At 42.6% G+C, this 18,630-nt stretch overlaps 1 protein-coding gene and 1 pseudogene across 5 annotated transcripts in view; both read left to right on the top strand.

The window, feature by feature from the left end:
* Positions 1 to 18,630, top strand: part of LOC106560735 (La ribonucleoprotein 1, translational regulator) — a 121,062-nt gene that overhangs the window by 82,858 nt on the left and 19,574 nt on the right. For 4 of the 5 annotated variants that reach the window (XM_014123919.2, XM_014123921.2, XM_014123922.2 and 1 more), the window contains 2 exons: positions 9,605 to 9,782; positions 15,518 to 15,714. In XM_014123919.2, coding sequence (XP_013979394.2) covers positions 9,605 to 9,782; positions 15,518 to 15,714 — 375 coding nt within the window. The remainder of the gene's footprint in view (positions 1 to 9,604; positions 9,783 to 15,517; positions 15,715 to 18,630) is intronic. The other variant, XM_014123920.2, reaches the window with a different exon arrangement.
* On the top strand, positions 15,756 to 15,844 carry LOC123724995 (uncharacterized; annotated as a pseudogene).

Raw genomic sequence — 18,630 nt, forward strand, 5'->3', positions numbered from 1 at the left:
TCATCCAATGGCATATATCAATTGTCAACTCTAGATACTCCCATCTCAAGCAAACCCCCTCTTGACCCCACTCCTGGACAGGCTCACTGAGCCTCACAGGATAAGTGCGAGGTCTAAGAGAGGACATACAATGGTCCCAGACACTGCCATAAACCTCCCACAATAAAGAAAAGGAGGGAGTGACTTGCTCACAGACATTGTGGAGACAAGTCATTGGTTCCCCATTAATCACGCCATCCCTTCACATGGTTTAAGAATAGGTAAAGACACATTCACATATAAAAGACAAGTCTCTCTGGGCCCCCAGTGACTGAGCCCCCAGTAACTGAGCCCCAGCTAAGGGAAACGTGCAACTGAAAGGATACTTTCTAATGACAAGTATCTCACATAAGCATATTATACTAATAAAACATCTTAATCATCTATGTTACCCAACTAATTCTGATACATCCACTACACTACCTCATGAAGCTGGTTGAAAGAAGGCCAAGTGTGCAAAGCTGTCATCAAGGCAAAGGGTGGCTACTTTGAAGAACCTCAAATATAAAATATATTTTGATTTGTTTAACACTTTTTGGTTACTACATGATTCCATATGTGTTATGTCATAGTTTTGATGTCCTCACTGTTATTCTACAATGTAGAAAATAGTTTTAAAAAATGAAGTAACCCCTTGAATGAGTAGGTGTGTCCAAATGTTTGACTGGTACTAGATGGATGGATGGATAGTGCATTAGGAAAGTTCAGACTCCTTGACTTTTTCCACATTTTGTTATTTTACAGCAGTATTCTTAATTTGATTCAATTGTATTTTTTCCTCATCAATCTACACACAATACCCCATAATGATAAAGCAAAAAATATCACATTTACATAAGTAATCAGACCCTTTACTCAGTGCTTTGTTGAAGCACCTTTGGCAGCGATTACAGACTCGATTCTTCTTGGGTATGATGCTACAAGCTTGGCACACATGTATTTGGGGAGCTATTTTCAGGTCTCTCCAGAGATGTTCGATCGGGTTCAAGTCCGGGGTCTGGCTGGTCCACTTAAGGACATTAAGAGACTTGTCCCAAAGCCACTCCTGCATTGTCTTGGCTGTGTGCTTAGAATCGTTGTCCTTTTGGAAGGTGAACCTTTGCCCCTGTCTGAGGTCCTGAGCAGAGGTCGACCGATTATGATTTTTCACCGCCGATACCGATTATTGGAGGACCCCAAAAAAACGGATACCGATTAATCGCCCAATTTTTATTTATTTATTATTATTTAAATATATAAAAATACTTTTTTTAATAATAATTTTATATATATATATATATATATATATATTTATTTATTTATTATTATTATTATAATTGTTTTATTATTATTTTTTCTAATAATGACAATTACAACATTACTGAATGAACACTTATTTTAACTTAATATAATACCTCAATAAAATCAATTTAGCCTGAAATAAATAATGAAACATGTTCAATTTGGTTTAAATAATGCAAAAACAAAGTGTTGGAGAAGAAAGTAAAAGCGCATTATGTGCTAACGTTTAAGTTCCTTGCTCAGAACATGAGAAAATATGAACGCTGGTGGTTCCTTTTAACATGAGTCTTCAATATTCCCAGGTAAGAAGTTTTAGGTTGTAGGACTATTTCTCTCTATACGATTTGTATTTCATATACCTTTGACTATTGGATGTTCTTATAGGCACTTTTAGTATTGCCAGTGTAACAGTATAGCTTCCGTCCCTCTCCTCGCTCCTACCTGGGCTCGAACCAGGAACACATCGACAACAGCCACCCTCGAAGCAGCTTTACCCATGTAGAGCAAGAGGAAAAACTACTCCAAGTCTCGGAGCGAGTGTCGTTCGAAACAGTATTAGCGCGCACCCGGCTTACTAGCTAGCCATTTCACATCGGTTACACCAGCCTCATCTTGGGAGTTGATAGGCTTGAAGTCATAAACAGCGCAATGCATTGCGAAGGGCTGCTGGCAAAACGCACGAAAGTGCTGTTTTGAATGAATGCTTACGAGCCTGCTGCTGCCTACCATCGCTCAGTCAGACTGCTCTATCAAATCATAGACTTAATTATAACATAATAACACACAGAAATACTAGCCTTAGGTCATTAATATGGTCGAATCCGGAAACTATCATCTCGAAAACAAAACGTTTTTCCTGTCAGTGAAATACGTAACCGTTCCATATTTTATCTAACGGATGGCATCCCTAATTCTAAATATTCCTGTTACATTGCACAACCTTCAATGTTATGTCATAATTACGTAAATTTCTGGCAAATTAGTTCGCAACGAGCCAGGCGGCCCAAACTGTTGCATATACCCTGACTCTGCGTGCAATGAACGCAAAATGACACCATTTCACCTGGTTAATATTGCCTGCTAACCTGGATTTCTTTTAGCTAAATATGCAGGTTTAAAAATATATACTTCTGTGTATTGATTTTAAGAAAGGCATTGATGTTTATGGTTAGGTACAGTCGTGCAACGATTGTGCTTTTTTCGCAAATGCACTTTTGTTAAATCATCCACCGTTTGGCGAAGTCGGCTGTCTTTCTTAGGAAGAAATAGTCTTCACAGTTCGCAACGAGCCAGGTGGCCCAAACTGCTGCATATACCCTGACTCTGTTTGCAAGAGAAGTGACACATTTTCCCTAGTTAAAAGAAATTCATGTTAGCAGGCAATATTTACTAAATATGCAGGTTTAAAAATATATACTTGTGTATTGATTTTAAGAAAGGCATTGATGTTTATGGTTGGAGCAACGTGTACCTAAGCGATTATATGCAACGCAGGACAGGCTAGATAAACTAGTAATATCATCAACCATGTGTAGTTAACTAGTGATTATGATTGATTGTTTTTTTATAAGATAAGTTTAATGCTAGCTAGCAACTTACCTTGGCTTCTTACTGCATTCGCGTAACAGGCAGGCTCCTCGTGGAGTGCAATGTAAAGCAGGTGGTTAGAGCGTTGGAGTAGTTAACCGTAAGGTTGCAAGATTGAATCCCCGAGCTGACAAGGTAAAAATCTGTCGTTCTGCCCCTGAACAAGGCAGTTAACCCACCGTTCCTGGGCCGTCATTGAAAATAAGAATGTGTTTTTAACTGACTTGCCTAGTTAAATAAAGGTAAAAAAATATATATATAAATTGGCCAAATCGGCGTCCAAAAATACCGATTTCCGATTGTTATGAAAACTTGAAATTGACCCTAATTAATCGGCCATTCTGATTAATCGGTCGACCTCAACTCTGGAGCAGGTTTTCATCAAGGATCTCGCTCTACTTTTCTCCGTTCATCTTTCCCTCGATCTTGACTTGTCTCCCAGTCCCTGCTGCTGAAAAACATTTCTATGGCATGACTACCACCATTCTTCACCGTAGGGATGGTGCCAGGTTTCCTCCAGACGTGACGCTTGGCATTCAGGCCAAAGAGTTCAATCTTGGGTTCATCAGACCAGAGAATCTTGTTTCTCGTGGTCTGAGAGTCCGTTAGGTACCTTTTGGCAACTCTTAGCGGGCTGTCATGTGCCTTTTACTGAGGAGTGGCTTCCATCTGGCCACTCCCAGAAAGGCTTGATTGGTGGAGTCCTGCAGAGATGGTTGTCCTTCTGGAAAGTTCTCCCATCTCCACAGAGGAACTCTGGAGCTCTGTCAGTGACCATTGGGTTCTTGGTCACCTCCCAGACCAAGACCCTTCTCCCCCAATTGCTCAGTTTGGCCGGGCGGCCAGCTCTAGGAAGAGTCTTGTTGGTTCCAAACTTCCTCCATTTAAGAATGATGGACCACTGTGTTCTTGGACCTTCAATACTGCAGATGTTTTTGGTACCCTTCCCAGATCTGTGCCTCGACACATTCCTGTCTCAGAGCTCTACGAACAATTCCTTCAACCTCATGGCTTGATTTTTGCTCTTGCGTGCACTGTCAACTATGGGACCTTATTTAGACAGGTGTGTGCTTATCAAATCATGTGCAATCCATGGAATTTACCACAGGTGGACTCTAATGAAGTTACATCTAATCAAGAATCATTTCAAAGATGATCAATGGAAACAGGATGCAGCTGAGCTCAATTTCGAGTGTCATAGCAAATTGTCTGAATACTTATGTAAATAAGATACTTTTTTATTTTTTGTAGATTTGAAAAATTACTAAAACCTGTTTATGCTTTATCATTGTGGGGTATTGTGTTGAAAGGCAATGCTCCTAACCGCAAGGCTACCTGCCACACACTTTAAACCCCATATGTTCCTTTGACACCCCTCTTTGAAAGTCACTGAGATTTCTTCTTTTAGCCATGGTAGCCAAAATAATGGGCAACTGGGCATTTTTATACATGACCCTAAACTGAGAAATGGAGAGGGATTCCTCTGCCCTTAATGCACCACCATCAAGCAGCTTAGGGAAGAGACCCTCCGGCTGCAAGCTCGACTGCGAGAAAAGGATGACCTGCTTTCTAAGTACACCGATCTTGCTTTAGTCTAGGCAAACCCAATCTCAGTTTTAAATGCCTCCTATAGCAAAGCTGTTGATGAGTCAAGCGGCGTTGATCTGTCCCAATCCAACAGACAGATGTTCAGCTCAACTCCGCGGCCCATGGGAGACTGGACACTCACAAGGCGTATGAGATCGGGAAGGCAGTCTGGCCACCCTTCATCTATCCGAGAAGATCTGATCCAGCTATCAAACAGCTTTGAGACGGACCTAACAGCCCCGGGAGTCAGCACGGATCCTGGGAATATACCAAAAACCTGCGGCCGCCCAGTGTCACCCACACCCATGGTCACCCCACACAGTTCAGCAGGTCGCTGAATCAAGACGGAACGGTCTCGTGCCATCCTCCACCTTTCTGGGGTTTCCGATGCCATCGACTGGTGCGAAGAGTCAAGTTAGCCTGACTTGAAGCCTCCATCCGCCCTGCCTGAGTCAGTCCCATCCCACTCCCTCGCTTCCTTCCCGATCGGATTCCATCACGAGCACCATCATTGTGGGCAGCTCAACAGCGAGATTTGCTGCATTCTGTGGAACGACCAAGGTCCACTGTCACCCAGGAGCCCGTATCATGATATCAACTACCTCCTGTCCATGGTTCTGACAAACTACTCCAATATTGACACCATCGTCACTCAAATGTTTTAATGACCTCCGCTTTAGGCGATCTGAGGAACTTAGGGAGGACAAAAAAAAAGTGAACACCCTCGCGAGCACAGGGAAGTGAATAATTATCTCTGGCCCCCTCCGTGCTATCGAAGGGGTTTGGAAAGTTTTTAGCCGACTCGTTGCCCGAAATGAGAATCTGATGTAACTTTGCAAAGAAAGGAATGCCTCTTCTGTGACAACTTTTGATTTGCTGTGGGTGCAACAAGCACTTTTTTTAAAAGACGGGATTCACCCTAACCACAGGGGTTCCAGGATTATTTCCAGCAACTTTATGAACTGTTTTAGAAACTGATGGACAGGGTCTGGTAGTTCTCCAGTCCTCACTATAAGCAACACAGGACTTGGAAAGCACATCAACTCACTTAGAAATGGCACTATGGTTATTTTGAGTAACTGAATTGATGTTCCTTCCACTAACTGTGTCTTCTAGTGAGTTTATACAAAATGTCTTCTCCTACCATTCTGATACATTGGAGCCTGTCAGAAAACCAGATTTTTAATGTTAATAATTTGGTTATTCCTCTCGTTACCTCAAGGCTGATGCCCCAGGGGCAGAGTGGCCCACACTCATTGAATGTCGCTTTTAAATGTTTGGTTTTACTAGTGATTGCTCTTTCTCGTGAATGACCCAGTTTTTTTTGCATTTCTCACTGAAACATGACTGTCTTCAGATTATAGTGTCGCTCGTATTACAGCCTCTGCCCCGACAACAGCTTTTCATACTCTATCGGAAAAGGGAGGGGGGACAGCCTCTTTTTACTAATGCTCTCAACTGTGAGGACAATTTGTTTGTCGACTTGATCTTTTGAGCATCATGCTATAATTTTAAAGTATCAGCCACCAGTGCTGGCTATAACCCTGTATAGGCCACCAAAGCACTGCCCCACTTTCTTTACTCATTTCTCTGAACTTTTGTTTATTGTCCTTGAGATATATTACTGTTGACAGACTGACTCTGAGGCCAATGCATTTATGAATCTTTTGAGCTCTATGGACTTTATTCAACATGTTACTGAGCCTGCCCGTAACCTCGGCCATACTCTGGACCTGGTTATTACAAAGGAGCTTTCTATTGACATATCTTCTTGTTGATGTTGCTTTGTCTAAATGTAATGTCTTTGCGGCAGATAACAATCATTAGGCTGGCTATCAGTCAAGCAAAACCTGATGAGCATTTTGTGCCCTAGCCTACTATGAAAAGGCATATGGATTTATATTTTCCCTGGTTGACACAGACATTCTCAGGAAATTGATATCACAAATGTAAGCCTTCCACCTGCCTTCTTGATCCCATGCCCTACCACCTTCTTCAAAACAGTTTTTAATGGCACATCTGAAGAAGTGCAAGCTATTGTTAATCACTCCCTGTTCACAGGCACTTTCCCCTCTGCACTAAATACTGCTATGGTGAAACACCTTCTGAAGAAAAGTAATCTAGATTATTCAACTCTTAGCAGCACAGAGACAGTCTTAGTTAAACTGATAAATTATCTTGGAGCCAACACAGATGCCAATCAGGTCTCTGTCCTTGTACTCTTGGATTTAAGTGCTGTATTCGACACTGTTGACCATGATGTCCTTCTGGAGAGGTAGGTTGGCCTCTCCATTCCAGTTCTAAATTGGTTTAGGACCTATTTAACCGGTCAAGAGTTTTGTCACCATTTGTGGACAACTCAGAGAAAATAGATTTGATGTGGCGTTCCACAAGATTCGATTTTGTGTGTTACTGTTCAGTTTCTGTTACCCCTTGGCAGCGTTATCAGAAAGCACAGAAGTTAATTTTCACTCCTACACAGGCGATACACAACTTCACATTTCTGTGTCACCAGAGGATTTTAGCTCCACAGATAAATTACACAGTATTAATGATTTAAATATTGGATGGCTCACAACTTCATCCAGCTAAATCAAGACAAGACCGAGGTACTTATTGTTGGAGCCAAAGCACAGAGAGAGAATCTAGCCTCACATTTGAATTCACTGGTAATAAAGCCAAAACACCTGGTTAAAAAAAAAACCTAGGTGTAATTTTAGATTCTGAACTCAGTTTTGAATCACACATTGGAATGTGACCAACATAGCTTTTTACCACCCGAGGAACATTGCCAGGGTGCTGATAGACTCATCCAGGCTTTTATTACAAGCAGGCTTGACTTCTGTAATGCTCTCCTGTCTGATCTACCCAAGAAAGCCATTGGTCAACTGCAAAACAGAATGCTGCAGCACAGGTACTGACCAAGACCAGACATAGAGCACACATTACACCGGTTTTAAAGTCTGGCTGCACTGGCTGCCTGTGAGTTTTAGAATTCATTTAAATATTCTTCTATTGGTTTTTAAATCAATCCACAATTGTGCACGCCAATACATGTCAGACATGCTATTTATTTATGTACCCAGTAGGTCCCTCAGGTCCTCTGGCACTGGCCTTTTAACTATCCCAGAGCCTAGGACCAAGAGGCATGGAGAGGCAGCCTTTAGTTATTATGCCCCCAGCCTCTGGAATACCCTGCCAGAGAACCTGAGGGGGGCCGAAACGGTGGACATAATTAAAAGATCTTAAAACGCACCTTTTTAACACTGCTTTTCCTTAGGGTGCTTTTTAGTCTGATTTTATTGTGATTTAATATATATATATCTCCTCTAGTAAATATTTCAGTTTTTTTTTAAACATTTGTTACTTTTTTCTGTGAAGCACAATGTGTTGCAGCCATGTCTGAAATGTACTGTATACAGTGCCTTCGGAAAGTATTCAGACCCTTTGACTTTATCCACATTTTGATACGTTACTGCCTTATTCTAACATGGATTAAATAAAAACATTTCCTCAACAATTTACACACAATACCCCATAATGACAAAGCGAAAACCGTTTTTTGAAATTTTTGCAAATGTATGAAAAATTATAAACAGAATTACCTTATTTACATAACTATTCAGACCCTTTTGCTTTGAGACTCGAAATTGAACTCCGGTTCATCCTGTTTCCATTGATCATCCTTGATGTTTATACATGATTGGAGTCCACCTGTGGTAAATTCAATTGATTGGAGATGATTTGGAAAGGCACACACCTGTCTAAATAAGGTCCCAAAGTTGACAGTGCATGTCAGAGCAAAAACCAAACTAAGATGTCGAAGGAATTGTACATAGAGCTCCGAGACAGGATTGTGGAGAGGCACAGATCTGGGGAAAGGTACCAAAAAATATCTGCAGCATTGAAGGTCCCAAAGAACACAGTGGCCTCCATCGCTCTTAAATGGAAAAGGTTTTGAACCACCAAGGCCCTTCCTAGAGTTGGCTGCCCGGCCAAACTGAGCAATCGGGGGAGAGTCGCCTTGGTCAGAGAGGTGGCCAAGAACCCGATGGTCACTCTGACAGACCTCTAGAGTTCAGGCCTTTCTGGTAGGGTGGCCAGACAGAAGCCACTCAGTAAAAGGCACAAGACAGCCTGCTTGGAGTTTGTCAAAAGGCACCTAAAGGACTCTGACCATGAGAAACAAGATTCTCTTATCTGATGAACCCAAGATTTTACTCTTTGGCCTGAATGCCAACCGTCATGTGTGGAGGAAACCTGGTACCATCCCTAGGGTGAAGCATGGTGGTGGCAGCATCATGCTGTGGGGATGTTTTTCAGTGGCAGGGACTGGGAGACTAGTCAGGATCAAGGCAAAGATGAACAGAGCAAATCACAGCGAGATCCTTGATGAAAACCTGTACCAGAGCGCTCAGGACCTCAGACTGGGGCAAAGGTTCACCTTCCAACAGGACAATGACCCTAATCACACAGCCAAGACAACGCAGGAGAGGCTTCAGGACAAGTCTCTGAATGTCCTTGAGTGGCCCAGCCAGATTCCATATTTGAACTCGATCGAACATCTCTGGAGAGACCTGAAAATAGCTGTGCAGTAACGCTCCCCATCCAACATGACAGAACTTGAGAGGATCTGCGGAGAAGAATGGGATAAACTCCCCAAATACAGATGTGCCAAGCCTGTAGCGTCATACCCAAGAAGATATATCCACGAAGACTGCTTCAACAAAGTACTGAGTAAAGGGTCTGAATACTTATATAAATGTGATATTTCAGTTTTTGTGTAATACATTTGCAAAATTTATTCAAACGTATTTTCGCTTTGTCATTATGGCGTATTGTGTGTTTGATCAATTTTATAATAAGGCTGTAACGTAACAATGTGGGAAAATGTCGAGGTCTGAATACTTTCCAAAGGCACCGTAAATAAAGCTTGATTTGATGATGGGATGTTAATTGCTTAATGAACTCTGGAACAACACCTGTGTGGAACCACCTGCTTTCAATATACTTTATATACCTCATTTACTCAAGTGTTTTATTTATTTTGACAGTTGCATACTATTTCATTGTTTCATACCCTCAACACTTTTTAAAATTCTACCCGTAGTCTTTGAAGGACAGCAAAGAGGTGGAAATAATTGACATGAAGATCCGTCGGAAGGTGGAGCCGGAGAAGTGGCCACTTCCTGGCCTGTCCATGGGACCGGCCCACAACCAGGTGGACCTGACCCAGCTCATCCACTGCCCTGAGTTCGTGCCCCGGCAGATGCCCACTAAGCAGACAGGTATAGTAGCTATACCCCCTAGCCAGCCTCACACTATACAACTGATAGAGACTTAGCTATGCAGATTCACTATCAAAATGGGTGGCTATACATTCAACCATCTATTTCACCTCTCACTATAAAAACAGGGTACACTGCCGTGAAAGTTGTTGCCCTATTTCTAATTTTCTAAATTTTTGCATTTTTCTGACACTGAATGTGATCAGATCTTCAACCAAAACCTACAATTTAATAAAGTAAAACCGATTGAGAAAATAACACAAAATGTTGATACTTATTTCATTTATTTATAGTGCCTTTAGAAAGTATTCATACCCCTTGACTTATTCCACATTCTTGTTGTTACAGCTTGAATTCTAAAAGGGGTGAGAAACAAAATGTATTTAATCATCTACACACAATACACCATAATGACAAAGTGAAAACATTTTTGCAAGTTTTATTGAAAATGATATACAGAAATGTTTCATTCACATAAGTATTCACACCCCTGAGTCAATACATGTTAGACTCCCCTATGGTAGCGATTTACAGCTGTGAGTCTTTCTGGGTAAGTCTCCCTAAGAGCTTTGCAAACCTGGATTGTACAATATTTGCACATGTTATTAATTCTTCCACCTCTGTCAAGTTGATCATTGGTAGTTGATTTAAGTCAAAACTGTAACTCGATTAGCAACTCCAATGTATATTTGGCTTTGTGTTTTAGGTTATTGTCCTGCTGAGAGGTGAAATTTGTTTCCCAGTGTCTGTTGGAAAGCAGACTAAACCAGGTTTTCCTCTAGGATTTTGCCTGTGCTTCGCTTTATTGCTTTTCTTTTTTCCCCCAAAACACTGCCTAGTCCTTGCCGATGACGAGCATACCCCCAACATGATGCAGCCGCAACCATGCTTGGAAATATGAAGAGTGGTACTCAGTGATGTGCTGTGTTGGATTTGCCCCAAACATAACACTTTGTGTTCAGGGCATAAAGTACATTTCTTTCCCAAATTCTTTGCAGTTTTAAGTGCCTTATTGCAAACAGTATGCATGTTTTGTAAGAAATACAATTTTGTACAGGTGTCCTTCTTTTCACTCTGTCATTTAGGTTAGTGTTGTGGAGAAACTACAATGTTGCTGATCCATCCTTAGTTTTCTCCTATCACAGCCATTAAACTCTAACTGTTTTAAAGTCAACATTGACCTCAGGGTGAGAACCCTGAGGCGCTTTCCTTCCTTTCCGGCAACTGAGTTAGGAAGGACGCCTGTATCTTTGTAGTGACTGGGTGCACCATCAAAGTGTTATTAATAACTTCACCTTGCTCAAAGGGATATTCAATGTCTGCTTTTTTGTACCCATCTACGAAATAGGTGCACTTATTTGTGAGGCGTTCAAAAACATCCCTGGTCTTTGTGGTTGAATCTGTGTTTGAAATTCACTGCTCGACTGAGGGACCTTACAATTATCTGTATGTGTGGGGTACAGAGATGAGGTAGTCATTCTAAAATCATGTTAAACACTATTATTGCTCACAGAGTCCATGTAACTTGTTAAGCACATTTTTACTCCTGAACTTATTCAGGCTGGCCTTGTCAATAAGTATTCAACCCATTTAAGAAATTTTAGCTTTTCATTTTTAATTCATTAGTAAAAATGTCAAAAAACACAATTCCACTGACATTATGGGCTGTTGTGTGTAGTCCAGTGACAAAATATTAATTTAATAGATCTTAAATTCAGGCTAGGACACAGCAAAATGTGGAAAAAGAAAGTGAATACTTTCTGAAGGCACTGTAATTAACAAACGTATGCAACACCCAATGCCCCTGCGTGAAAAAGTAATTACCCCTTTACACTCTAACTGGTTGTGCCACCTTAAGCTGCATTGACTGCAACCAAATGCTTCCTGTAATTGATGATCAGTCTCTTAACACCCCACTCTTCCATGCAGAACTGCTTTAACTCAGCAACATTTGTGGGTTTTTGAGCATGAACTGCTTGTTTCAGATCCTGCCACATCTCAATCGGATCTAGACTTTGACTAAGCCATTCCAGAAATTTACATTTTGTTTGTTTTCAGCCATTCTCATGTAGACTTGCTTGTGTGTTCTGGATCTTTGTCTTGCAGCATGACCCAGCTGTGCTTCAACTCACGTACGAATTGCCTGACATTCTCCGTTAAAACTTTCTAATACAGAACAGAATTCATGGTTCCTTCAATGACAGCAAGTCATCCTGGTCCTGAGGCAGCAAAGCATCCACAATCCATCACACTACTACCACCACCACGCTTGACCGTTGTTATGATGTTCTTACTGTGGGATGGAGTATTTGGTTTTCACCAGACATAACGTGACCCATGTCGTCCAAAAAGTTGACTTAAGTTTTGCCAAAAAGCACCTGGATGATCAAGACTCCTGGAAGAATTAGTCAAAATGTGAACATTTTGGACGATCAGGAGGCTGGAAAGATTAGGCACGGGCTCTCTCAGATCCTCAAAGTTCTTCAGCTACACCATTGATAGTGTCTTGACTGGCTGCATTGCCGCTTGGTACGGCAACTGCCGAGCACCCTGCCTTCCAGGACATCTATACCAGGGGGTGTCTGAGGAAGGCCCAAAATATTGTCAGACTCCAGCCACCCAAGCCATGGACTGTTCTCAATGCTACCGCACGGCAAGCAGTACCAGTCTGGAACTAACAGGACCCTGAACCGCTTCTACCCCCACGCCATAAGACTGCTAAACAAGGCTGCTAAATAGCTAATCAAATTGCTACCCGGAATACCTGCATTTACCCTTTTTCTTTTAACTAACTGTCTTGTGCTGACTCTATCCACACCCTCTAGACTCTACCCACACACATACACTGACAACCCAACACACACACACTATATATACAAAAGTATGTGGACACCCCTTCAAATTAGTGAATTTGTCATTTCAGGTACAAATCGAGTACACAGCCATGCAATCTCCATAGACAAATGTTGGCGGTAGAATGGCCTTACTGAAGAGCTCAGTGACTTTCAACGTGGAACCATCATAGGATGACACCTTTCCAACAAGTCAGTTCGTGAAATGTCTGCCCTGCTAGAGCTGCCCTGGTCAACTGTAAGTGCTGTTACTGTGAAGTGGAAATGTCTAGGAGCAACAACGGCTCAGCCGCGAAATGGTAGGCCACACAAGCTCACAGAACGGGACCGTTGAGTGCTGTAGGGCGTAAAAATTGTCTGTCCTCAGTTGCAACACTCACTAACGAGTTTCAAACTGCCTCTGGAAGCAACGTCCGCACAAGAAGTGTTCGTCAGAAGCTTCATGAAATGGGTTTTCATGGCTGAGCAGCCGCACACAAGCCTAAGATCACCATGTGCAATGCCAAGTGTCGGCTGGAGTTGCATAAAGCTTGCCGCCATTGGACTCTGGAGCAGTGGAAATGCATTCTCTGGAGCGATGAATCACGCTTCACCATCTGGCAGTCCGACAAACAAATCTGGGTTTTGCGGATGCCAGGAGAACGCTACCTGCCTGAATGCGTAGTGCCAACTGTAAAGTTTGGTGGAGGAGGAATAATGGCCTGGGGCTGTTTCAGGGTTTGGTCTAGCCCCCTTAGTTACAGTAAAGGGAAATCTTCAGAAAGTATTCTGACCCCTTGACTTTTTCCCACATTTTGTTACGTTACAGCCTTATTCTAAAATGTTATATATTTTTCTCATCAATCTACACACAATACCCCATAATGACAAAGCGAGAAAAAAAAATGTTGTAACCTTATTTGCATAAGTATTCAGACCCTTTGCCATGAGACTCAAAATTGAGCTCAGGTGCATCCTGTTTCCATTGATCATCCTTGATGTTTCTACAACTTGATTGGAGTCCACCTGTGGTAATTTTAATTGATTGGACATGATTTGGAAAGGCACTCACCTGTCTACACTACCGGTCAAAGTTTTAGAACACCTACTCATTCAAGGATTTTTCTTTATTTTTACTATTTTCTACATTGTAGAATAATAGTGAAGACATAAACTATGAAATTACACATGGAATCATGTTGTAACCAAAAAAGTGTTAAACAAATCGTGAACCTGATTGTTACTCGTAACAGAGCTCCAGAGTTCCTCTTTGGAGATGGGAGAAGCTTCCAGAAGGACAACCATCTCTGTAGCACTCCACCAATTGGGCCTTTATGGTGGAGTGGCCAAACGGAAGCCACCCCTCAGTAAAAGGCACATGACAGCCCGCTTGGAGTTTGCCAAAAGGCACCTAAAGGACTCTGACCATGAGAAACAAGATTCTCTGTTTTGATGAAACCAAGATTGAACTCTTTGGCCTGTATGCCAAGTGCCACGTCAGATGGAAACCAGGCACCGCTCATCACCATCCCTACGGTGAAGCATGGTAGTGTTGCATCATGCTGTGGGGATGTTTTTCAGTGGCAGGGATGGAGAGACTAGGCGACTTTGAGGGAAAGATGAACAGAGCAAAGTACAGACAGATCCTTGATGAAAACCTGCTCCAGAGCGCTCATGACCTCAGATTGGGGTGACGGTTCATCTTCCAACAGGACAACAACCCTAAGCATACAGCCAAGACAACGCAGGAGTGGCTTCGGGACAAGTCTCTGAATGTCCTTGAGTGGCCCAGCCAAAGCCCGGACTTGAACCTGAACCTGCAGAGAAGAATGTGAGAAACTTACCTAATACAAGTGTGCCACGCTTGTAGTGTCATACCCAAGAAGACTCGATGCTCTAATCGCTGCCAAAGGTGCTTCAACAAAGTACAGAGTAAACGATCTGAATACTTATGTTAATGTGGTATTTCAGTTTTTTAATTTTAATACATTTGCAAAATAATGTAAACCTGTTTTTGCTTTGTCATTATGGGGCATTGTGTGTAGATTGAAGAGGGGGAAAAAACAATTTAATCCGTTTTAGAATTCATTTTTTATTTATTTATGTGTTATTTTACCAGATAAGTTGACTGAGAACACATTCTCATTTACGGCAACGACCTGGGGAATAGTTACAGGGGAGAGGGGGATGAATGAGCCAATTGTAAACTGGGGATTATTAGGTGGCTGTGATGGTATGAGGGCCAGATTGGGAATTTAGCCAGGACACCGGGGTTAACACCCCTACTCTTACGATAAGTGCCATGGGATCTGTAATGACCTCAGAGTCAGGACACCCATTTAAAGGCTGTAACGTAGCAAAATGTGAAAAAAAGTGAAGGGGTCTGAATACTTTCCGAATGCACTGTAGCTACCTCAACTACCTCGTAGCCCTGCACATCACCTCGTTACTGTATATAGCCATGTTGTTTTTACTCGTTACTGTTATTCAGTGAATTTTTATATGCTCAAGGAATGATTTCAATATCAGAAAAATCCCTGTACTCCGCCAGCCAGTGTAATACTGTGATACAGTGTAATACTGTGAGGTGTAAAACCATTGGATAAAGGGCTTATTTCTTACCGCTTCTCTGTGTACACTGATTCAGTCAAGTGCTCTCCTGCTTTGTGTCTAATAGACAATGATTCGAAAACACTTATTTAATCAGGTAGGACTGGTAGGTAGTTCAAGGGGTATGAGTGGTAGCTATGACTGCATCCCAAGCGCACACTATAAATGGAATAGGGTGCCATTTGAGACACAACTATTGAAAGGTAGCTGATATAGAGTGAGCTTACACTCACTAGTCCACTCTGTAGGCTTGTCTAGTCTCGTGCTCACCTATAGAGTCAATCTAATCGACAGAGTCTGCTCCAGGGTCTCCCCGGTCCTCCACGCCCACCAGGGGCATGACCAGGGCCTCCATGCAGCCCAAGATGGAGCAGGACGTGTCCAACCTGAAGAGCATGCCCAAGGGACTGTCAGCCAGCCTGCCCGACCTGGACTCTGAGTCCTGGATTGAGGTGAAGAAGAGACCCAAGCCCTCCCCGACCAGAACCAAGGTGAGTGGAGATGAATAGATATGACCTGATTGTGTGTTGGCCTTCCTCTCCCTTAATCCAGTCACTCTATGTCCAGTTGAGTGGTCTGGCAATGAAAGAGGATACAGCGTAATGGCTCTCACCGCACACCATTATCCTACATGATACCTGTAAAACAAAATCTCTATAACAAAGATGAATGTCGGTTCTATTTGATTAGGGCCATATAAAATCAGTCATTTTTTGTTTGTTGCCTAATTCACTTTTGTTTTTCCCAAATTCCGTTTTCTCAGTTTTGTTTTTCAAGGTTTTGTATTTTTTCCGTTGGAATTAATGGGAAAATATGGTAATTAATATTAATACCATTTAAATGTAGTCGTCTTTTGCGTTGTATATATTTATCATATGGAAACAGAAACCTTTTACCTTATCGTAAGTAGACAAATTGCAAATGATTAAATCCTTCTAATCTAAATAAAACAATTTAGTTACAAATTGAACTTTAGTTAAATGAGTTGACTCTTCACATGGGATGATTTTGCTGAACAACGAAAGGGAATATTAAATGATCCCCAATGATCCATCGCATCTCCCAAAAACGTTTTCAACATACATCAAGAAACTAAAGCTTTGGTTGTCTTCCTCTCAGGCTTCCATGTCTTCTCCCTGGACCTCCTCTTGAACATCAAACTCTGAGGCCTCATCTTCACTGTCACTTTCCAACCTTGTTGAGGATGGCTCGTTGTCAGGCTCAAAAAGCCTCAAATTTGCCCGGATGGCCACCAATTGTTCAACCCTTGTATTGGTCAGCCTGTTGCGTGCTTTGGTGTGTGTGTGTTCCCAAACAAGGACCAGTTGCGCTCTGAGGCGGCTGATGTTGGTGGGATTTGGAGAATGATGGAGGCAACCGGGGAAAGAGCAGACCCACAAAGTCCCTTCCACCAGGTGGCTGATGAGATATGTTGGCACGACTGCCATAGGTTTCAGGCTGCTTACCACTCTCTCCCAAAATACATCATCCATGAGGATCCTCTTGATGGGGCTGTCCATATCGGCAGACTGTGATATGGCCATTTCTTGGAGAGACTCCTTCCCTTCCAGGAGACTGTCAAACATGATGACAACACCACCCCAACAGGTGTTGCTGGGCAGCTTCAATGTGGTGCTCTTATTCTTCTCACTTTGCTGCTATAACTTGATGACCCTTCACATACCTAACCATTTCCTTGGCTCTCTTGTAGAGTATATACATTTTTTTCAGTGTCATGATGTCCTTGAGGAGCAGATTCAATGCATGAGCAGCACAGCCAATGGGTGTGATGTGAGGGTAGGACTCCTCCACTTTAGACCAAGCAGCCTTAATGTTTGCAACATTGTCTGTCACCAGTGCAAATACCTTCTGTGGTCCACGGTCATTGATGACTGCCTTCAGCTCATCTGCAATGTAGAGACCGGTGTGTCTGTTGTCCCTTGGAGAATACTGGTTGAGGGGTGGAGATGATGTAGTTAATTATTCCTTGCCCACGAACATTCGACCACCCATCAGAGATGATTGCAATAGTCTTTCTCTTTGATTTGCTTGACCTTCACTTGAACTCTGTGGAACTCTGCATCCAGCAAATGAGTATATAAAGAATGTCTGGTTGGAGGGGTGTATGTTGCGCGAAGGACATTCAGAAATCTCTTCCAATACACATTGCCTGTGAGCATCAGAGGTGAACCAGTTGCATACACAGCTCAAGCAAGACATTCATCAGCATTTTTCTGACTTCGTTCCTCCATTTGAGTAAAAGAAAAGTCAGATTCCAGGAGGACTATGAGCTGTTGCTATGGATAAGGGGTCTGATTCATCATTTTCACCTCGAATAGAAGTAGAGGGAGTTTTGTCAGAGGTTGCTTGTTGTGAGCGCTGAGGGAACTTTATGCACTTGGCCAGATGATTCTGCATCTTTGTTGCATTCACATGATTTGGCACTGTATTTGCAAATGTACACAGCTTTTTCTTCTACATTAGCTGCAGTGAAATGTCTCCACACTTCAGATAGGGCCTGTGGCATTTTCCTGTAAAGATTACAAAAAAAATGAGTAAAAAACAAACAAATACAATTCCATGTACAGATAAATATACTGCTCAAAAAAATAAAGGAACACTTAAACAACACAATGTAACTCCAAGTCAATCACACTTCTGTGAAATCAAACTGTCCACTTAGGAAGCAACACTGATTGACAATAAATTTCACATGCTGTTGTGCAAATGCAATGGACAACAGGTGGAAATTATAGGCAATAAGCAAGACACCCCAATAAAGGAGTGGTTCTGCAGGTGGAGACCACAGACCACTTCTCAGTTCCTATGCTTCCTGGCTGATGTTTTGGTCACTTTTGAATGCTGGCGGTGCTTTCACTCTAGTGGTAGCATGAGACGGAGTCTACAACCCACACAAGTGGCTCAGGTAGTGCAGCTCATCCAGGATGGCACATCAATGCGAGCTGTGGCAAGAAGGTTTGCTGTGTCTGTCAGCGTAGTGTCCAGAGCATGGAGGCGCTACCAGGAGACAGGCCAGTACATCAGGAGACGTGGAGGAGGCCGTAGGAGGGCAACAACCCAGCAGCATGACCGCTACCTCCGCCTTTGTGCAAGGAGGAGCAGGAGGAGCACTGCCAGAGCCCTGCAAAATGACCTCCAGCAGGCCACAAATGTGCATGTGTCTGCTCAAACGGTCAGAAACAGACTCCATGAGGGTGGTATGAGGGCCCGACGTCCACAGGTGGGGGTTGTGCTTACAGCCCAACACCGTGCAGGACGTTTGGCATTTGCCAGAGAACACCAAGATGGGCAAATTCGCCACTGGCGCCCTGTGCTCTTCACAGATGAAAGCAGGTTCACACTGAGCACGTGACAGAGTCTGGAGATGCCGTGGAGAACGTTCTGCT

This window comes from Salmo salar, chromosome ssa10, assembly GCF_905237065.1.
Source record: "Salmo salar chromosome ssa10, Ssal_v3.1, whole genome shotgun sequence".
Taxonomy (NCBI): Eukaryota; Metazoa; Chordata; class Actinopteri; order Salmoniformes; family Salmonidae; genus Salmo; species Salmo salar.